A 13,842-nucleotide genomic window follows, 5' to 3' on the forward strand; every position below is an offset into this window, starting at 1 on the left:
TAAAACCTATACTTTGAACTTTTATAAACTTATTGCTTATTAGAGAATTATATTAAAATCAGGGATATATCTTAGGCTTTAATAGTATAAGTGTCGACTTATATATAAATACGGCGCACTTACTACGATAATAGGAGATATAGTAAAGTATCGGTTGCCACGGCGGTTATAAAGATAAGATATAAAGTGTTCGAAGAGTCTTTTATTTTCGCCCAAGCCAATATAACAAACCAAAAATAAGGTAATATAGTGAACTGCTTAGGTGGCGTTAGTAACCTGAGGGAAAGGTAACATGCTAAATCAAGACAAGGACGTACAGCTGGTGGCCGGCCAGCGCCAGATTCGGGCTCGTCCAGAGAGTCTGCACTCATTCTCCCTGTTAAGAGAAGTGCCCTCGGAGGTAGAGGCTGTGGACCTGTCACCTGTGGTGACGAGGTGGGTTTAGCAGTGGGCTTGGCACTAGTGGGCTTCGGTACCGATGGCTATTGAGAGGATTAGAATTGGGATCTGAGTGAGGCTGTAAAGGGATATGGGTTTCATACGTAATCTTCCTCAGAGAGTGGACTAGAGAAGCAGTCGAAGTCTGAAGATAGGAGGAAGAGAGTGGGTCGAAGGAAGGAAGAGAAGGTGGGGACTATGAAGTAGAATAATAAGATGTAAAATAGGAGAAGAAGTCCAAAGACTACCTTAGGTACCTACCTACCTTAGTTAAGGAGAATGTGAGAAGCTGAAGGGGCAAAAACGAACCTGGAAGGTAAGGAAGATACCGGTAGTAACTGCCTGAGTCTGCCTCACCCTCGACGTGACGAAGTCGGTCAAGCATTGCCTGAACTTACTGCCTTTACCTTAGGTAATCACATAGGTAGCCAAGGACTGCCCCTACTTTCAACATGTATCGAACTGTAACAATTTAGATTTTCTCTATCAAAACATCAAAAAATTCTATCAAACGCCCAAAGACCGAAACAAAAGAGACACAGAAACATCGAAACACTATTCTGTAGAACACACACTCAGGAACCATTCGTTAAACTCATCATTTCGTCGCCTTGGTCAGTCCAATCACAGCTTGCCTGCCAAGTTCCTCCAGGGTACCGTAGCCGAGAAGCTGGATGACGCTGATGTCGAATCCGAGAGTCTGTCGCCACCAGTTCCGCAGCTCGATGCCGACCAGCGAGTCAAGACCGAGCTGCTGAACAGGAAGAGTAATGTCAAGGTCGTCATCGGGCCTCAGCAGCAGCTTCATCAGCTGCTTGCCAATCTCCAGGGCGATGTAGTTGGCCGTCTCGGGCTTGCCGAGAACCTCGGGGTTGGTCTTGGCCCCGGCGAGGAAGGACTTGAAGTCATCACCTCCGGCGCCCTCGCCACCAACGTCGCCGTCGCTGATGTTGTGCCAGATGGCCATGCGGACGTCCTTCTTCCAGTGGAGACGGCTGTCCGGGTGGCTGAGGGACTTGTCGGAGCCGAAGCCGGTGGCGAAGGTGTTCTGGTGCGAGAAGGGCGCGCTCTTGGTGTCGATGGCCAGCTCGGGAATCGGGTAGGAAGCGGCCGCCCGGAAGGCTTCGATCATCTCCGACTCGGTGACGCCCGAGTAACCCTGCCTCAGGAGCCTCTGCAGCAGCTGCTGGTCGCGGGCCGCGTACCCCATGTCGGCGACGGCGCCAATGTCGATGGAAGAGGCCGCCAGCCCGTTGCTGTTACGCCACAAGGCGAAGGCGTCCAGGAACGTGTTGGCACCGGCGTAGTTGGCCTGGCCCGGCTGTCCGGTGATGCCCGACATGGACGACAGGAAGACGAAGAAGTCGAGCTCGATGCCGGCCTCCTGCGTGGCCTCGTGCAGGTACCAGGCTCCATTCACCTTGGGGCCCGTGGCCTTGATCCACTGCTGGATCGTCATGTTGCGGAACGCCTCGTCCTGGAGCAGCATGGGCGAGTGCAGGATGCCCTTGAGGTTGGGCGATTGCTGCACGGCGCGGAAGATGTCGTCCCTGTTGACCATGTCGCCCTTGACGAGCACGACGTCGCAGCCCATGCTCTCGAGCTCGCGGATCGTGTCCTGGTCCTCGGCACGGGACCCGGGGTTGCGCGAAAGGCAGACGATGCGGCGGGCACCGTTCTCGACGAGATGCCTGGCGATCACCGTTCCGATACCACCCAAGCCACCGGCGAGCAGGTAGGACGCCGTCGGGTCGACCTTGAAGATGTCGTCCGCCACCTTGACGGGGCTGGCGCCAATCTTGAGCGCGCCATCCCTGTCGTCGCGGAGCTGAAGGACAACCTTGCTCGAGTCCTTGCTCTCCTGCACATGCTTGATAGCATCCTCGACGGCCGAAGCCTCATAAACGGCACGAGGCGAGATAGGCACAATGCTACCCCACGTCAGGAGTTTCACAGTGGATTGCAGCAGTCTAAGAAATGAGGGGGTTTGTGTCAGTAATCAGATGGATCCAACCCAGCTGTAAAGGGGGGGGGGGGGGGGTTTAACGGTTGAAGCAACTAGGTTGACGTACCCCTTGACGACCGACTTCTTCTTGGCAACAAGAGCCTCGAGGTTGACGCCGGTGTAGGTCCTACCACCCAGGAAGGAGTCCAGGCCCAAGCTGCCGGCACCAACCAGGTCTGCCGTGCCGATTTCAACCATCTTGCCAAATTCGGCGACGGACTTCCAGGTAGCGTGCAGGAGGTCACCAGACAGCGAGTTCAGAGCCAGGTCGACACCCTCTCCGCCGGTCGCCTTCAGCACCTTGTTCAGGAAGCTGTCATCGGTGGACGAGAAGATGCGAGCCTTGGGGACGCCAAACTTCTCGAAGAGGTAGGTAGCTTCCTCCTCGGTGGCGGCAGTGGCATAAATATCCGCCCTGGAGGCCTTGGCAAGCTGCACGGCAGCCAAGCCAACCCCACCAGTGGCATTGTGAATCAGAACAGACTGTCCGGTCTGCAGATTGCCGGCATTGTGCAGAGCCGCGAGGGCGGTGGCGTACTCAGCAGGCAAAGTGGCCGCCTCTTCGAACGAAATGCTGTCGGGGATCTTCTCAACCAGCGCCTCAGACGTGCGCAGGTGCGAAGAGAAGCTGCCGGATCCAAGACCGATCACGCGGTCGCCCACAGCAAACTCCTTGACATCGGGGCCGACGGCAGTGATGCGGCCACTGGCGCTTCCACCAAGACCTCCGGCAGGGTACGGGCTGTTACCCATGACCTCGGCGACATCCTGTGAAGTGAAAGTTGGAGTTAGTAGGAAGAAACGAAGAAACGAAGAATGGATGATGCAACAAGGAGAGGGATGCAAAAAGAAAACCGTCAAAACGTACCTTGGAGCTGAGACCGGCATAGAAGACCTCGACCTCGACCTGGTCTCCAACCAGGGGCTCGGACCGGTGCGACTCCCAGGTCAGCGAAGTCAGGCGGCCCGGCTTCTCGGCCACAAGAGACACAGTCTCCTCCGCGGCACGGCTGGCGGCGCGCTCGTCACCAAAGGTGAAGGTGTAGAAGCGAGGCACATTGATCGTGCCGTCGACGATGGAGTACTCGTAGTCGGGCCGGAAGAACTCGTCCTCATGTCTGTTCTGGAAGTGGACAAAGGCGTCAACGACCTTGTCAAGCGATGCATTCACGTCCTCGACCTCGCAGGTGGCAAAGTCGATTGTGTCCTCGTGGCGGATGGAGCGGATCGCGCCAACGACAGTCGCGTACCGCGGGTCCGCGGACTGCATCTGAGACGGGCGGGTGACCCAGAAGATGCCCTTCTCGCCAATGTTGGCGAGGGTCTTCTGCAGAGTCGTGAAGCGCCCCTCATCGATGTCCTCGAAGAAAGGCTTCTCCTCGTCGAGAAGACTGATCACGTCCCGAGATGCTTCCGGCAGCTCATCGCCGAAGCGACGCTTCTCCACATTGTAGCCGAGGCTTTCGAGCTTCTGGCTCACGACATGGACGTTCTTGCCGTCCACCTCGTAGGCCAAGACCGTCACGGTCTTGTTGGGCGTCCGGTTGACGTCCTCTTCGGGCTGGGCGATCATCACGGAGCTCAGCTGGTGCGGGGCAGGGGCGTCATCGAGCACGGCCGGCGCAGCGAAGCCGGCGGCCTGCAGCTCGGCTGCCCAGCGTTCGGAAGACACGTAGGGCTCGTCGGGGCGTCCGTCGTTCTCGCCGACCCACCAGTCGTCCAGGAAGCCGAGGATGCAGTTGATCCACTTGGAGGACGGGTTCAGCTCCTGCAGAAGGAGACGGCCGCCGGGGGCCAGAAGCTTGCGGACGTTGGCCAGGGAGCCGGACAGGCTGGGCGTGGCGTGGACAAAGTTGGTCGCGACGACCAGGTCGTACTTGTCCTCTTCCTTGAATCCCTGCTCGGCCGGGTCCTTGCTGATGTCGAGGGCGCGGAACTCCATCTTCTCGACGTCCTGGAAGCGCTTCTTCGCGTCGGGCAAGGAAGTCGAGAAGGGGTCCGTGTAGGTGTACTTGAAGTAAAGGGAAGCGCCGTTGGGGAGGACCAGGTCCTTCAACATCGAGGGGGTCATCTGTCCGGTGCTGCCGCCAAGCTCCAGAATCCGGAGGCTGGGCCTTGCGTGGGCCAGGGTCTTGATGAAGGCCGTCCGGTTGACGGTGTTGGCCGCAGCCAGAAGCCTGGTGAGCAGGTCATTGTTCGAGAGAACTTCAAAGATATCCTTCTCGCCCGTGAGCAGCTCGACGATGTACAGGCCAATCTCCAGGATCGAGTCGGCGCAGGGAGCAAGCGGCGATCCGGCCATGATCTCTCCGATGGCATGGGCCCGGTCGACGATCTGCGGGATATCGAGGGCGTGCCCCGGGTGGTCCTTGTCGAGGGTCTGGAATTGGCGGCCAATCCAGGAAGCGAACTTTTGGATGGTGGGATTCTCCGACAGCTTGACATCCTCGATGCACCTCTGGAAGAAGATGAAGCAGAGCTCGCCCAGCTCGTTCAGTAGAGGGGTCCACTTCTCGCCGTCGAACTCGGGCTTGATGAGAGAAGCGACATCGTCGACAAAGTCGATGTGAGGCATCCAGTTGATACGGCCGGTGATGGGGAGCTTGTGCACGACATCCTTGTCGCCCTGCTCGATGGGGGTGAAGGCGGCCTTGGGCATGTTCAGCACGGCCTTGCCATCGGCAACGACCTGGAAGTGGCCGCGAATCTCGCCGCTGCCGGGCTGCACATCGGTCCACGCCGCCACGGTCATCTCCGACTCGGCGGCGGTGTTGAAAATGGTCACCTCCTCGATCAAGGTAGGCATGGCGGCGCAGTTGCTGGCATCGAGCTTGCCGGACCGGGCACCGACAAGACCCATCTGCAGGGCCGCGTCGATGACGGTAGGGTGCAGGTGGTACTTGTTCTCGTCTCCGTTCAGAGCGCGGGTCACGCTGCTCACGGCGCTGGTCTCCAGGGTCCCGGCCGTGATCTGATCCAGGCGCTGGAAGGCCGGTCCGTAGCCCATGCCGGCCTTGGCGAGAATGTTGAAGACCTTCCAGGTGTCCAACTTGCGAGGAAGCGGCTTGACCTCTCCCACCTGGACGGGCTCGGCAGACGCCACGGCCGAGACCTGGCCGACGCAGTGCTTCACCCACGAATGGCCGTTGAAGGAAGCGATGCTGAACTCCCACCACTGGCTGTCGGCCGAGTCGGTCAGGCGGTGAGGGCGCAGGTTGGTAACCACCTCGGTGTCCACGCCTTCCTGCAGGATGAGCGCCTGGCTGAGCACGACGTGGCGCAGGCTGTACGACGCTTCGACGCCGCTGAGCTGCCGGATGGCCTCGCCGGCAATGGCAAAGTAGCCGGCGGCCGGGAAGACGACGGTGCCCTGGACCTGGTGGTCGCGAATCCACGGCGCGTCCTCAATGTTGAGCATATTCCTCCAGCTGGGCTCGAGGCTGGTGCTCTCCAACTGGCGACGTCCCAGGAGCGGATGCCCGGGGAACTTGGGGTTCCTCCACTCAGCCGACATGCGGGACTCGGCCCAGAACTCTCCCTCGTAGTGCCAGGGGTAGCGCGGCAGATCCGGGAGCGTCTCGCCCGCGGGGCCGACGGCGGCCAAGTCGATCGAGACGTTCAGCTCGAAGAGCTTGCCGACGGCGGACAGATACGCCTCGACGCAGTCCTCGTTACGGGTCATGGCCGACAGGTAGGGGGGAGAGACGGACGCCTTGGCGAAGATCTGTCGCGCGGGGCCGGCGAGGGCACCGTGAGGACCGATCTCGACGAAGGCGGGGTTCTTGAAGTGCGTGAGAATGCCGGCGACGGCGGGGCTGAAGAGCACGGGGGACTGGAGGTTCTGCTGCCAGTACTTGGCGTCGAGCTTGCGCTCCTCGGGCACGCCGGTACCGGTGACGCTGGAGAAGAAAGGCTTGATGGCCTGCTTGCCCTCGAGGTGGGGCTCGATCATGGCATGGTAGTCGTTGCCAATCTCCTGCATGTGGTACGAATGGTAGGCCTTCTCGACCTTGAGCAGACGGGCGGTGATGTCAGGATGCGCCTCCTTGATGCGGTTGACAGCGGCCTGCACCTCGTCGGCGTCGCCGGAGAGAGTGACGCTCTTGGGGGAGTTCTCGCAGGCGATGACGACATGGGGCCGGTTCAGGAACGGCTCGACGTCGTCCCAGCTCAGGCCGACGGCGGCCATGGCGCCCTTCCTGTTCTGGAGCTTGGCGGCCTGGCCACGCTGGTAGGCGCCGATCATGGCCTCCTTGGCGGTCAGGGCACCGGCGGCGTAGGCGGCGGCAAGTTCACCACTGCTGTGGCCGACGACGGCCTCGGGCTCAACGCCGATGCTGGCCAGGAGGTCGACGAGGCCGATCTGCACGGCGGTGCACAGCGGCTGCGAGAGCTCGGCCAGCTGGACACGCGAGGTCCTGGCGGACTTTTGCAGTTCTCCCTCAATGGTCCATGCCGGGGGGTCGGCAATCTCCTCGAGGTACTTGTCGAGCTTCTGGATGGTCTTCTGGAAGACGAGATCGTCGCGGAGGAGCAGCTCGCGGCCCATGCGGGGCCACTGTGCGCCTTGGCCGGTGAAGACCATGACCAGGCTCACGGGCTGACCGGGGATCTTCCTGCCCTGCGAGGCCGGGAGGTCGTTGTTACCGACGATCTTGAAGGAGCGGTGGGCGAGGTGCTCACGCCTGTTGGCGAGGGTGTAGGCGAGATCGGGGAGCTTGTCGGCCATGGCGGGGTTCTTCGCGATCCAGTTCTCGTAACCGGCGATGGTGTTCTTCAGCGACGGGGCAGAAGAGGCCGAGAAGAGAAGAAGCTGGGGGTCGGACTCGCGGTCGCTGTCCCGTGGCGCGGGCTTGGGGAGGTTGAAGCTCCTGGCCGAGTCGACGATGACGTGGGCGTTGGAACCGCCGAGACCGAAGCTGTTGACGCTGACACGCTCGGCGCGGTCCTCGGGGAACGGGGTGGGCTCGACGGGAACAGTGAGCTTTCGCTCCACGAAGGGGATCTTGGGGTTCGGGACGTTGAACTTGATGTTGGGAGGGATGGTGCGGTGCTCGAGGGACATGACGGCCTTGATCAGCGACACCAGACCGGAGGCGCCTTCGGTGTGGCCGACGTTGGGCTTCACGGAGGTGATGTGAATGCCTTCGTCTCCGAAGACGTTGGCTACGGCGCCGGTCTCGATGGGGTCGCCAACGGCGGTGCCAGTTCCGTGGCACTCGAAGAAAGCCGTCTTGGAGAAATCCTGCAGAATTATCACATGTGAGCGTCGTTCAAACAGATAAGGGGGGGGTAGTATGGGTTAGGTCATCGGCCATCAAGGGGAGGATCAACTACTAACCGAGATGCCAGCCTTCTCATAGGCCAGACGGATCATCCGCTCATGGGCAGACCCATTCGGCTGGGTGATACCTTGGGTCTTGCCGTCGGAGTTTGCCACGGCGGCCCTGATGACGGCCCGGATGGGGTTGCCATCTCGAATAGCGGCATCGAGAGGCTTCACGAAGACAGCCGTGAAGGCCTCACCACGGGCATATCCGTCTGCATCGGCAGAGAAGGTCTTGCAAGAGCCCTCGGGAGACAAGATGCCCTTCTCAGTCATCTGTTGTGTCGCGCCGGGGGCCAGCATCAAGTTACCACCGGCGACAATGGCACCGTCGCAGATGCCGCGTTGAATGGCTTGGCAGGCCTCGTTGAGACAAGTCAGAGCTGATGAACAGGCGGTGCGGATAGTCATGCTACGGAGTGTTTTCTGTTAGCCACCCATTCTCTCTTGAAGAAGAAGGAGAAGGAGGAGGAGGAGGAGGAGGAGAAGAAGAACAAACCTTGGTCCGGTCAGACCAAACTCGTAAGAGATACGGTTGGCAAGCATCCAGTCTTGATAACCATCAATCTTATTGGGGCCATGCCACAGAGGGTCTCTGTTCATCATCTCGCCCCAGTCTTCGTTCATGTTACCGAAGTAGCATCCAATCTTCTTGCCCTGCAAATTGCTGTCAGCACTTCTGTTGGATGAGATTTCGGCACAACAGCTAAGAAAGAAACAAGACAAAACAAAGGCACAACTTACTCTGAACTTGGCCTCTCCGGCGTCCTCAAGGGCCTCTGTAACAACTTCCAACAACCGCCGCTGCTGAGGGTCCGCATACTCCACCTCGGTACGGCTCATAGAGAAGCGACTTGTGTCCATGGCACCGAGCTTTACGTCTTCGCCCAGGAAGTAGCCATACTCCGTGGCCACGGTTGATGGCCGTTTTGTGGTTTCGTGGTAGGCTGACACGTTGTAACGGCTCTCTGGGACCCGAACTCTTCCGTCGCCCTTGTTGACGAGGAATTCCCAGAACTCCTGGGGCGTCGACACTCCGCCGGGGAGCCGAAGGCCCATACCGCAGATGGCTATGGGGATGGCCTTGTCGTTGGTGTTGATGTTGATGTTGTCCGCGTCCAGGCCGTTGGTACCGTTTGTACCATTGACATGCGAGTCACCGTTGGTATGGCCGTTGGTGTATCCGTTAGTACCGTTGGCGTATCCGTTAGTACCGTTGGCGTATCCGTTAGTACCGTTGGTGTATCCGTCAGTACCGTTGGTGTATCCGTTAGTACCATTGCTATGGCCGTTGGTACCGTTAGTACCGTTGGTGTACCCGTTGGTACCGTTGCTATGTCCGTTCATGCCGTTGGTGCCGTTGGCATGTGTGGTACCGTTGGTACCATTGGTACCATTACTGTTCGTGGTGGTCGTCATGTTGTATGTTGTACGGCCTGGGTGACTGCTTAGAGGACAATGTTTTGTTGTGTTGTGAAGCTTGGAGAGAATAACTGCAAAGGGAAGGGGGAATTTCTTGGTATTATATTAAGAGTTTCAATACCCCGTCGACTTCTTCTGACCTCGAAGACGAAGGCCGGTTCGCGGATTGAACGTCGGTGAACCGGGGTGGCGAGCATCTTCGGTCTCGTATCGCTGAGATTCGGGAGTCGGATAATGGATTGTATGGGAGATTCTGCTGCCGGAAGTCGAAAGACGAGGGTCCAGCCGTTGTACGGATAGAAAGCCTAGAATCCTTCGCCACAAGACCCGGCCGCACCGAGCCTCCGAGCGGCGCTCGGAAGAATAGCATTGAATGAACTGACATCTCCGTGCCAGTGGCAGGCAACTTGCAAATTTGCGGCTGGTGGTTCTTTGTCGAGACTCGAGACGCGAAAATGTCAAAAACCAGAATGGGGGCCGAATGCCAACAGGCCGATGCTACAAATAGAAGAACGGGTCAACGGGTCGAAGACAAACAAAAAGAAGACGAAGAAAAAATGTCCAAACCCACCGAAGCCCACTCCGACGCATGCACGTGATGCCAAGAGACCGAAGGATCGAATCCTTCGACCAGCCTTATATTCTGCAGCTTTTAAAATGCTTACAACGTACGTGTACGTGCATCGGGGTATTAGGAACAAAGTCGCATGTATAAGTGGGTCTAACCGCGCGTCCAAGCTGCACGGGGGATGGGGACCAATCAGAGGAATTCAAACTACCGTGTGCGGCCCGTTCCTTAGATCAAGTCGAGAATCGAGATCGGGCTAATGGTTGTTTCACCATTGCACGGTCATCCATGCATTACCTAACGACTAACGTCATTGGAACCTAGGTCGGCCCTCTTCTTACTCTCCGGCATGCTGTGCGGCCCCTGTGCGGCTGTGCCTTATCGTCGGATTTTCTCGTCGGAGTTGAAACCTCGGATTTGAGAACGAGAGCAGTCGAGTTGTATGAACGTGTTCGAACACTTCACGCACGGGCTATACCTTAGGTTGGGCATGATGTACGTACTGTCGTACTGTGTACACCCACTGGAAGAGTAATGACAGTTCCTATTGTTCGCACTCGCATACTCAATATAACATATGTATAGATATTATATATAAATACCAAAGACACCCAACTCACTTTTACAATACCTACCGAGCCATACATACTCTTAAACCCCCTCTGATACCTTCAACCCAAACACATTTCTTCAGCCTAGTTCTCAACTTCTCCTCCAAAACCTTAGACCCCTGCCTCCCCCCTCCCTCTCGCCTTCTCCCATAACACTATTGCAAAATCAAGCAAAATGGCTGACCTCAAAGACTACGGTGCCCAATGGAGAGAAGAATGGGCCGTTGTTCAGAGGGTCAAGGGGCCCAGCGCGAAGAACAGCTCCGTCTTCTACCGAAACATCGAAGAAGAGCTGGACATCTCCCGACAAGTCGGCCTTAGCTTTCCCATCCACACCCCTAGCCATATCATGGACTTCTCCTCCTGCGACACTCTCGGAATGGGCGCTACCGGCCTTCTCAGGGAGGAGTTCTTGAACGAACTTGACGCCAATCCTGGCTTCCAGCTTGGTGCCAGTGGATCGCGTCTCTTGGACGGCACGACCGAGTACCAGTTAATGTTCGAAAAGGAAATGGCCGAACTCATGGGCGTCGAGTCGGCTCTTGTGGTGCACTCCGGAGCCACCGCCAACCAGGCCATTTTCTCCACCATCCCTCGCTCTGGCGACGTCATTGTGTACGACGAGCTCATGCACGCCACCGCGCTTACCGGCATGAAGAGCAGCTTGGCCCTCGAGCAGATCCCCTTCCGTCACAACGACGTCGACCATTTCATTGAAACCCTGGAAGCCGTCAAAGAGTCGACCCCCCTCGTCAAGGAGGGGAAGCGCTGCGTCCTTATCGCCGTCGAGAGTTGGTATAGCATGGACGGCGATATCTGCCCCCTGAAGGAGCTTATCGATGCTGCCAAGGAGATCTTCCCCCGTGGCAACGCTCAATTCATCGTCGATGAGGCCCACAGCTTCGGAGCCTGCGGTCCCGAGGGCAAGGGCTTTGTCGCCGAGCAGGGCCTCGATGACGAGATTGCCGTCAGGATGGTTACTTTTACCAAGGCCTTGGCTGGATCTGGTGGTAAGTAGAAGCTGCCCGAATTCTAATCCCAATTCTACAACTGCGGAACGTTTGCTGACATGAAAGAAAAGCATGCATTTTGTCTAACAATACCGTCCGCTGGCTCCTTATCAACCAGGCCAAGGTTTTCATCTGCTCCGTTGCACCTCCCTTCACGCTGCTGGCATCATCCCGTGCCGGAGTCCGGCTCATGCGGAGCCAGAAATTCCAAGAGGTGAATGCATTTCCACTATCATTCCTTGGGGGTCCTATCCAAGCTAACTCAACTCTCAGTCTCGTGATTATCTGCATCAACTTACCACGTTCTACCTGGACACGCTTACCTCCCACCCCGTCTACAAGAAGGCCTACAAGAAGGGCCTCCTGAAGATGCCCGTCCACGAGGACGGAAGCTGGCACGAGACGCCCATTACTCACATCGTGCCCCTCTGGACGCCTCGCAAGAAGCACGCGCTGTACCTCACTTTCCACCTCACCAGGGACGGCATCAACGGATGCTACATCGTGTTCCCCATTGTAGGCAAGGGAGAGGACCGCGTCCGACTCCTGCTGCACGCCCATAACACCAAGGAGCAGGTGATGACGCTGATCGACTCCATCATTACCTGGACCCAGGAAATGCTGGACATTGAAGCCAGTGGTGACAAGAACAAGCTCCCCAGCGCCACCCGCCTGGCCTATGATCTGATCAGGGAGGATGGCGGCGACGGTGCCGAAGAGGCCAACCTGTTCAATCCCAACAGCTTGAACATCCAAGCCTTGGGCATGGTGTCCTCCGTCAACGGCAATGCGTAGAAGCATTGTTATAGAAACGCGTTATAGATTCATGTTTTCTTGTTAATTGAGTAGTAGACAGTCAATCTATCTTAACAATCCACTTGGCCAACCTCCCCCCTACATGAACTGTGCCGGTGCTGTCTCTCATATACCTAGTAGGACCTCGGACAAACAACGAAAACCGGGAAGGTATTTTATGCATTGCTCCAAGGTATACACTTCTTCTCCCACTGCATGCTGATTATCAGAGACTTGGGGCATAATTACTTGAAGACAGATTGAGCGCTGCGATCGAGTGGGGGATGGTTTTGAATCAGCGTCTGAATCGATCTAGGTTGGAATTAAGAAACTAACGACTATTAAAAGTTGCACGGGCCTTCGGAAGCTCTCTAATATCTCACGACCGATTATAAAAGCGATGGGCAGAGCGCTAAGCAGAGAAGTTTGAGTAGTCAACTAGAAGTTAACACTGGTCAGGGACAGCCACGGAGTATAAATCAAGGGACGGAATACGAGCATTATATTTGAATGACGGGATATTAATATATAAGGCTATACTATACTATTTAGAGCCCTTAAGCTATGCCTAATATTTATGTACCGATTAAGTCTCTATATATAGTTATTGGTTATTTTAGTCATAGGTATCTGGATGCTTTTAATATAGATATTAACGAACCGCCTCTATAGCGATGAGATATACTAAAGAAGCTATACGATAGTAGTAGGAGAGGGACAAGGGCGAGGACGATAAGAACAAGGACAAGGAGGACAAGAACAAATTAGGTGCTCCGAGATTTATAATATAGCCTTGATTATTAATATCCTGCAATTTGAACTTAGTGTCCTCGTAGTCCGGCCCTAAATCCATCGTTGGCCTTATGTGAGACACCCTCGAAGATGGCTCCCTAACCACTCTACTGGGAAACGCGTAAAGAGAACCCCTAGTCGTAGCAAAGTCTCAAGCTGCAGCAGAAGCACGTTAACGACCCCCATGTTCTATGCCCACATATTCAACGCCCCATGTATCCAACACCCAACTGCAGGCGCTCGCAGTTCCGGCTGCGTCGATAGTTGTTCCGACAAAGCTAAGTATACAGTATGGTAAAGCATCTAGTATCCATGTATGCAAGCCATGGGAGTATTTATAGAATATCGGTTACTTACATGTGTTTCCGAAGAGTCATCTTATGTCGGTATGCCTCGTACCGTAGATTATGTAGCTAGATGACTGTACCAGCAATGCTTGGTGGTAGTGGGATGCATCCGAAAGCCGGCCCTAGATAAGTCCAGCTAGGTTGTATAGCGATGTATGACTTAAGCAAGACTAGCTGTATGTGACTACCCATGCAACCAGTGGTTTCCTCGAAGGGCGGTGAAGCTTGTATAGAATGCTTCTTAGTGGAGGTCATGTAAGTGGATGACCTACCTTCTCCCAGTATCATGTAGAGAACATCCCTGAAGACTAGACTGACCCTCTGCCGTCTGCCCAGTGCCCACTTTTCATCAGTTCGTCCATCTCGTCCCTTACTGGTGCCAAGTCAGCCCCCCCCGGGCCCTCCCCCCGGGTTCCTCGAGCTCATAGCCTGTGCTCGTTTGGACAGCTGTGCTGCACCCGACCCAGTGACACGGGTGAAGCTATGCGGAACCTCTACTACCGGTTGAAAGTGGCAGCGGCTCTTTCC

General features: G+C 56.4%; 2 protein-coding genes across 2 annotated transcripts; one reads left to right on the forward strand and one right to left on the reverse strand.

The window, feature by feature from the left end:
- Positions 1-950: 950 nt before the first annotated feature.
- On the reverse strand, positions 951-9,670 carry SODALDRAFT_288666 (hypothetical protein). Its single transcript, XM_028608608.1, has 6 exons — positions 8,514-9,670; positions 8,269-8,426; positions 7,785-8,181; positions 3,312-7,688; positions 2,511-3,211; positions 951-2,408 (listed from the first exon to the last, which is right to left on the reverse strand). The coding sequence occupies exons 1-6, from the start codon at positions 9,186-9,188 to the stop codon at positions 1,037-1,039; spliced, it is 7,680 nt and encodes a 2,559-aa protein (XP_028470763.1). The 5' UTR covers positions 9,189-9,670; the 3' UTR covers positions 951-1,036.
- Positions 9,671-10,423: 753 nt separating this feature from the next.
- On the forward strand, positions 10,424-12,256 carry SODALDRAFT_375191 (PLP-dependent transferase). The gene is made up of 3 exons (XM_028614736.1): positions 10,424-11,380; positions 11,452-11,594; positions 11,654-12,256. The coding sequence occupies exons 1-3, from the start codon at positions 10,546-10,548 to the stop codon at positions 12,173-12,175; spliced, it is 1,500 nt and encodes a 499-aa protein (XP_028470764.1). The 5' UTR covers positions 10,424-10,545; the 3' UTR covers positions 12,176-12,256.
- Positions 12,257-13,842: the final 1,586 nt, after the last annotated feature.

The sequence above is a fragment of the Sodiomyces alkalinus genome (assembly GCF_003711515.1).
Source record: "Sodiomyces alkalinus F11 unplaced genomic scaffold SODALscaffold_1, whole genome shotgun sequence".
Taxonomy (NCBI): Eukaryota; Fungi; Ascomycota; class Sordariomycetes; order Glomerellales; family Plectosphaerellaceae; genus Sodiomyces; species Sodiomyces alkalinus.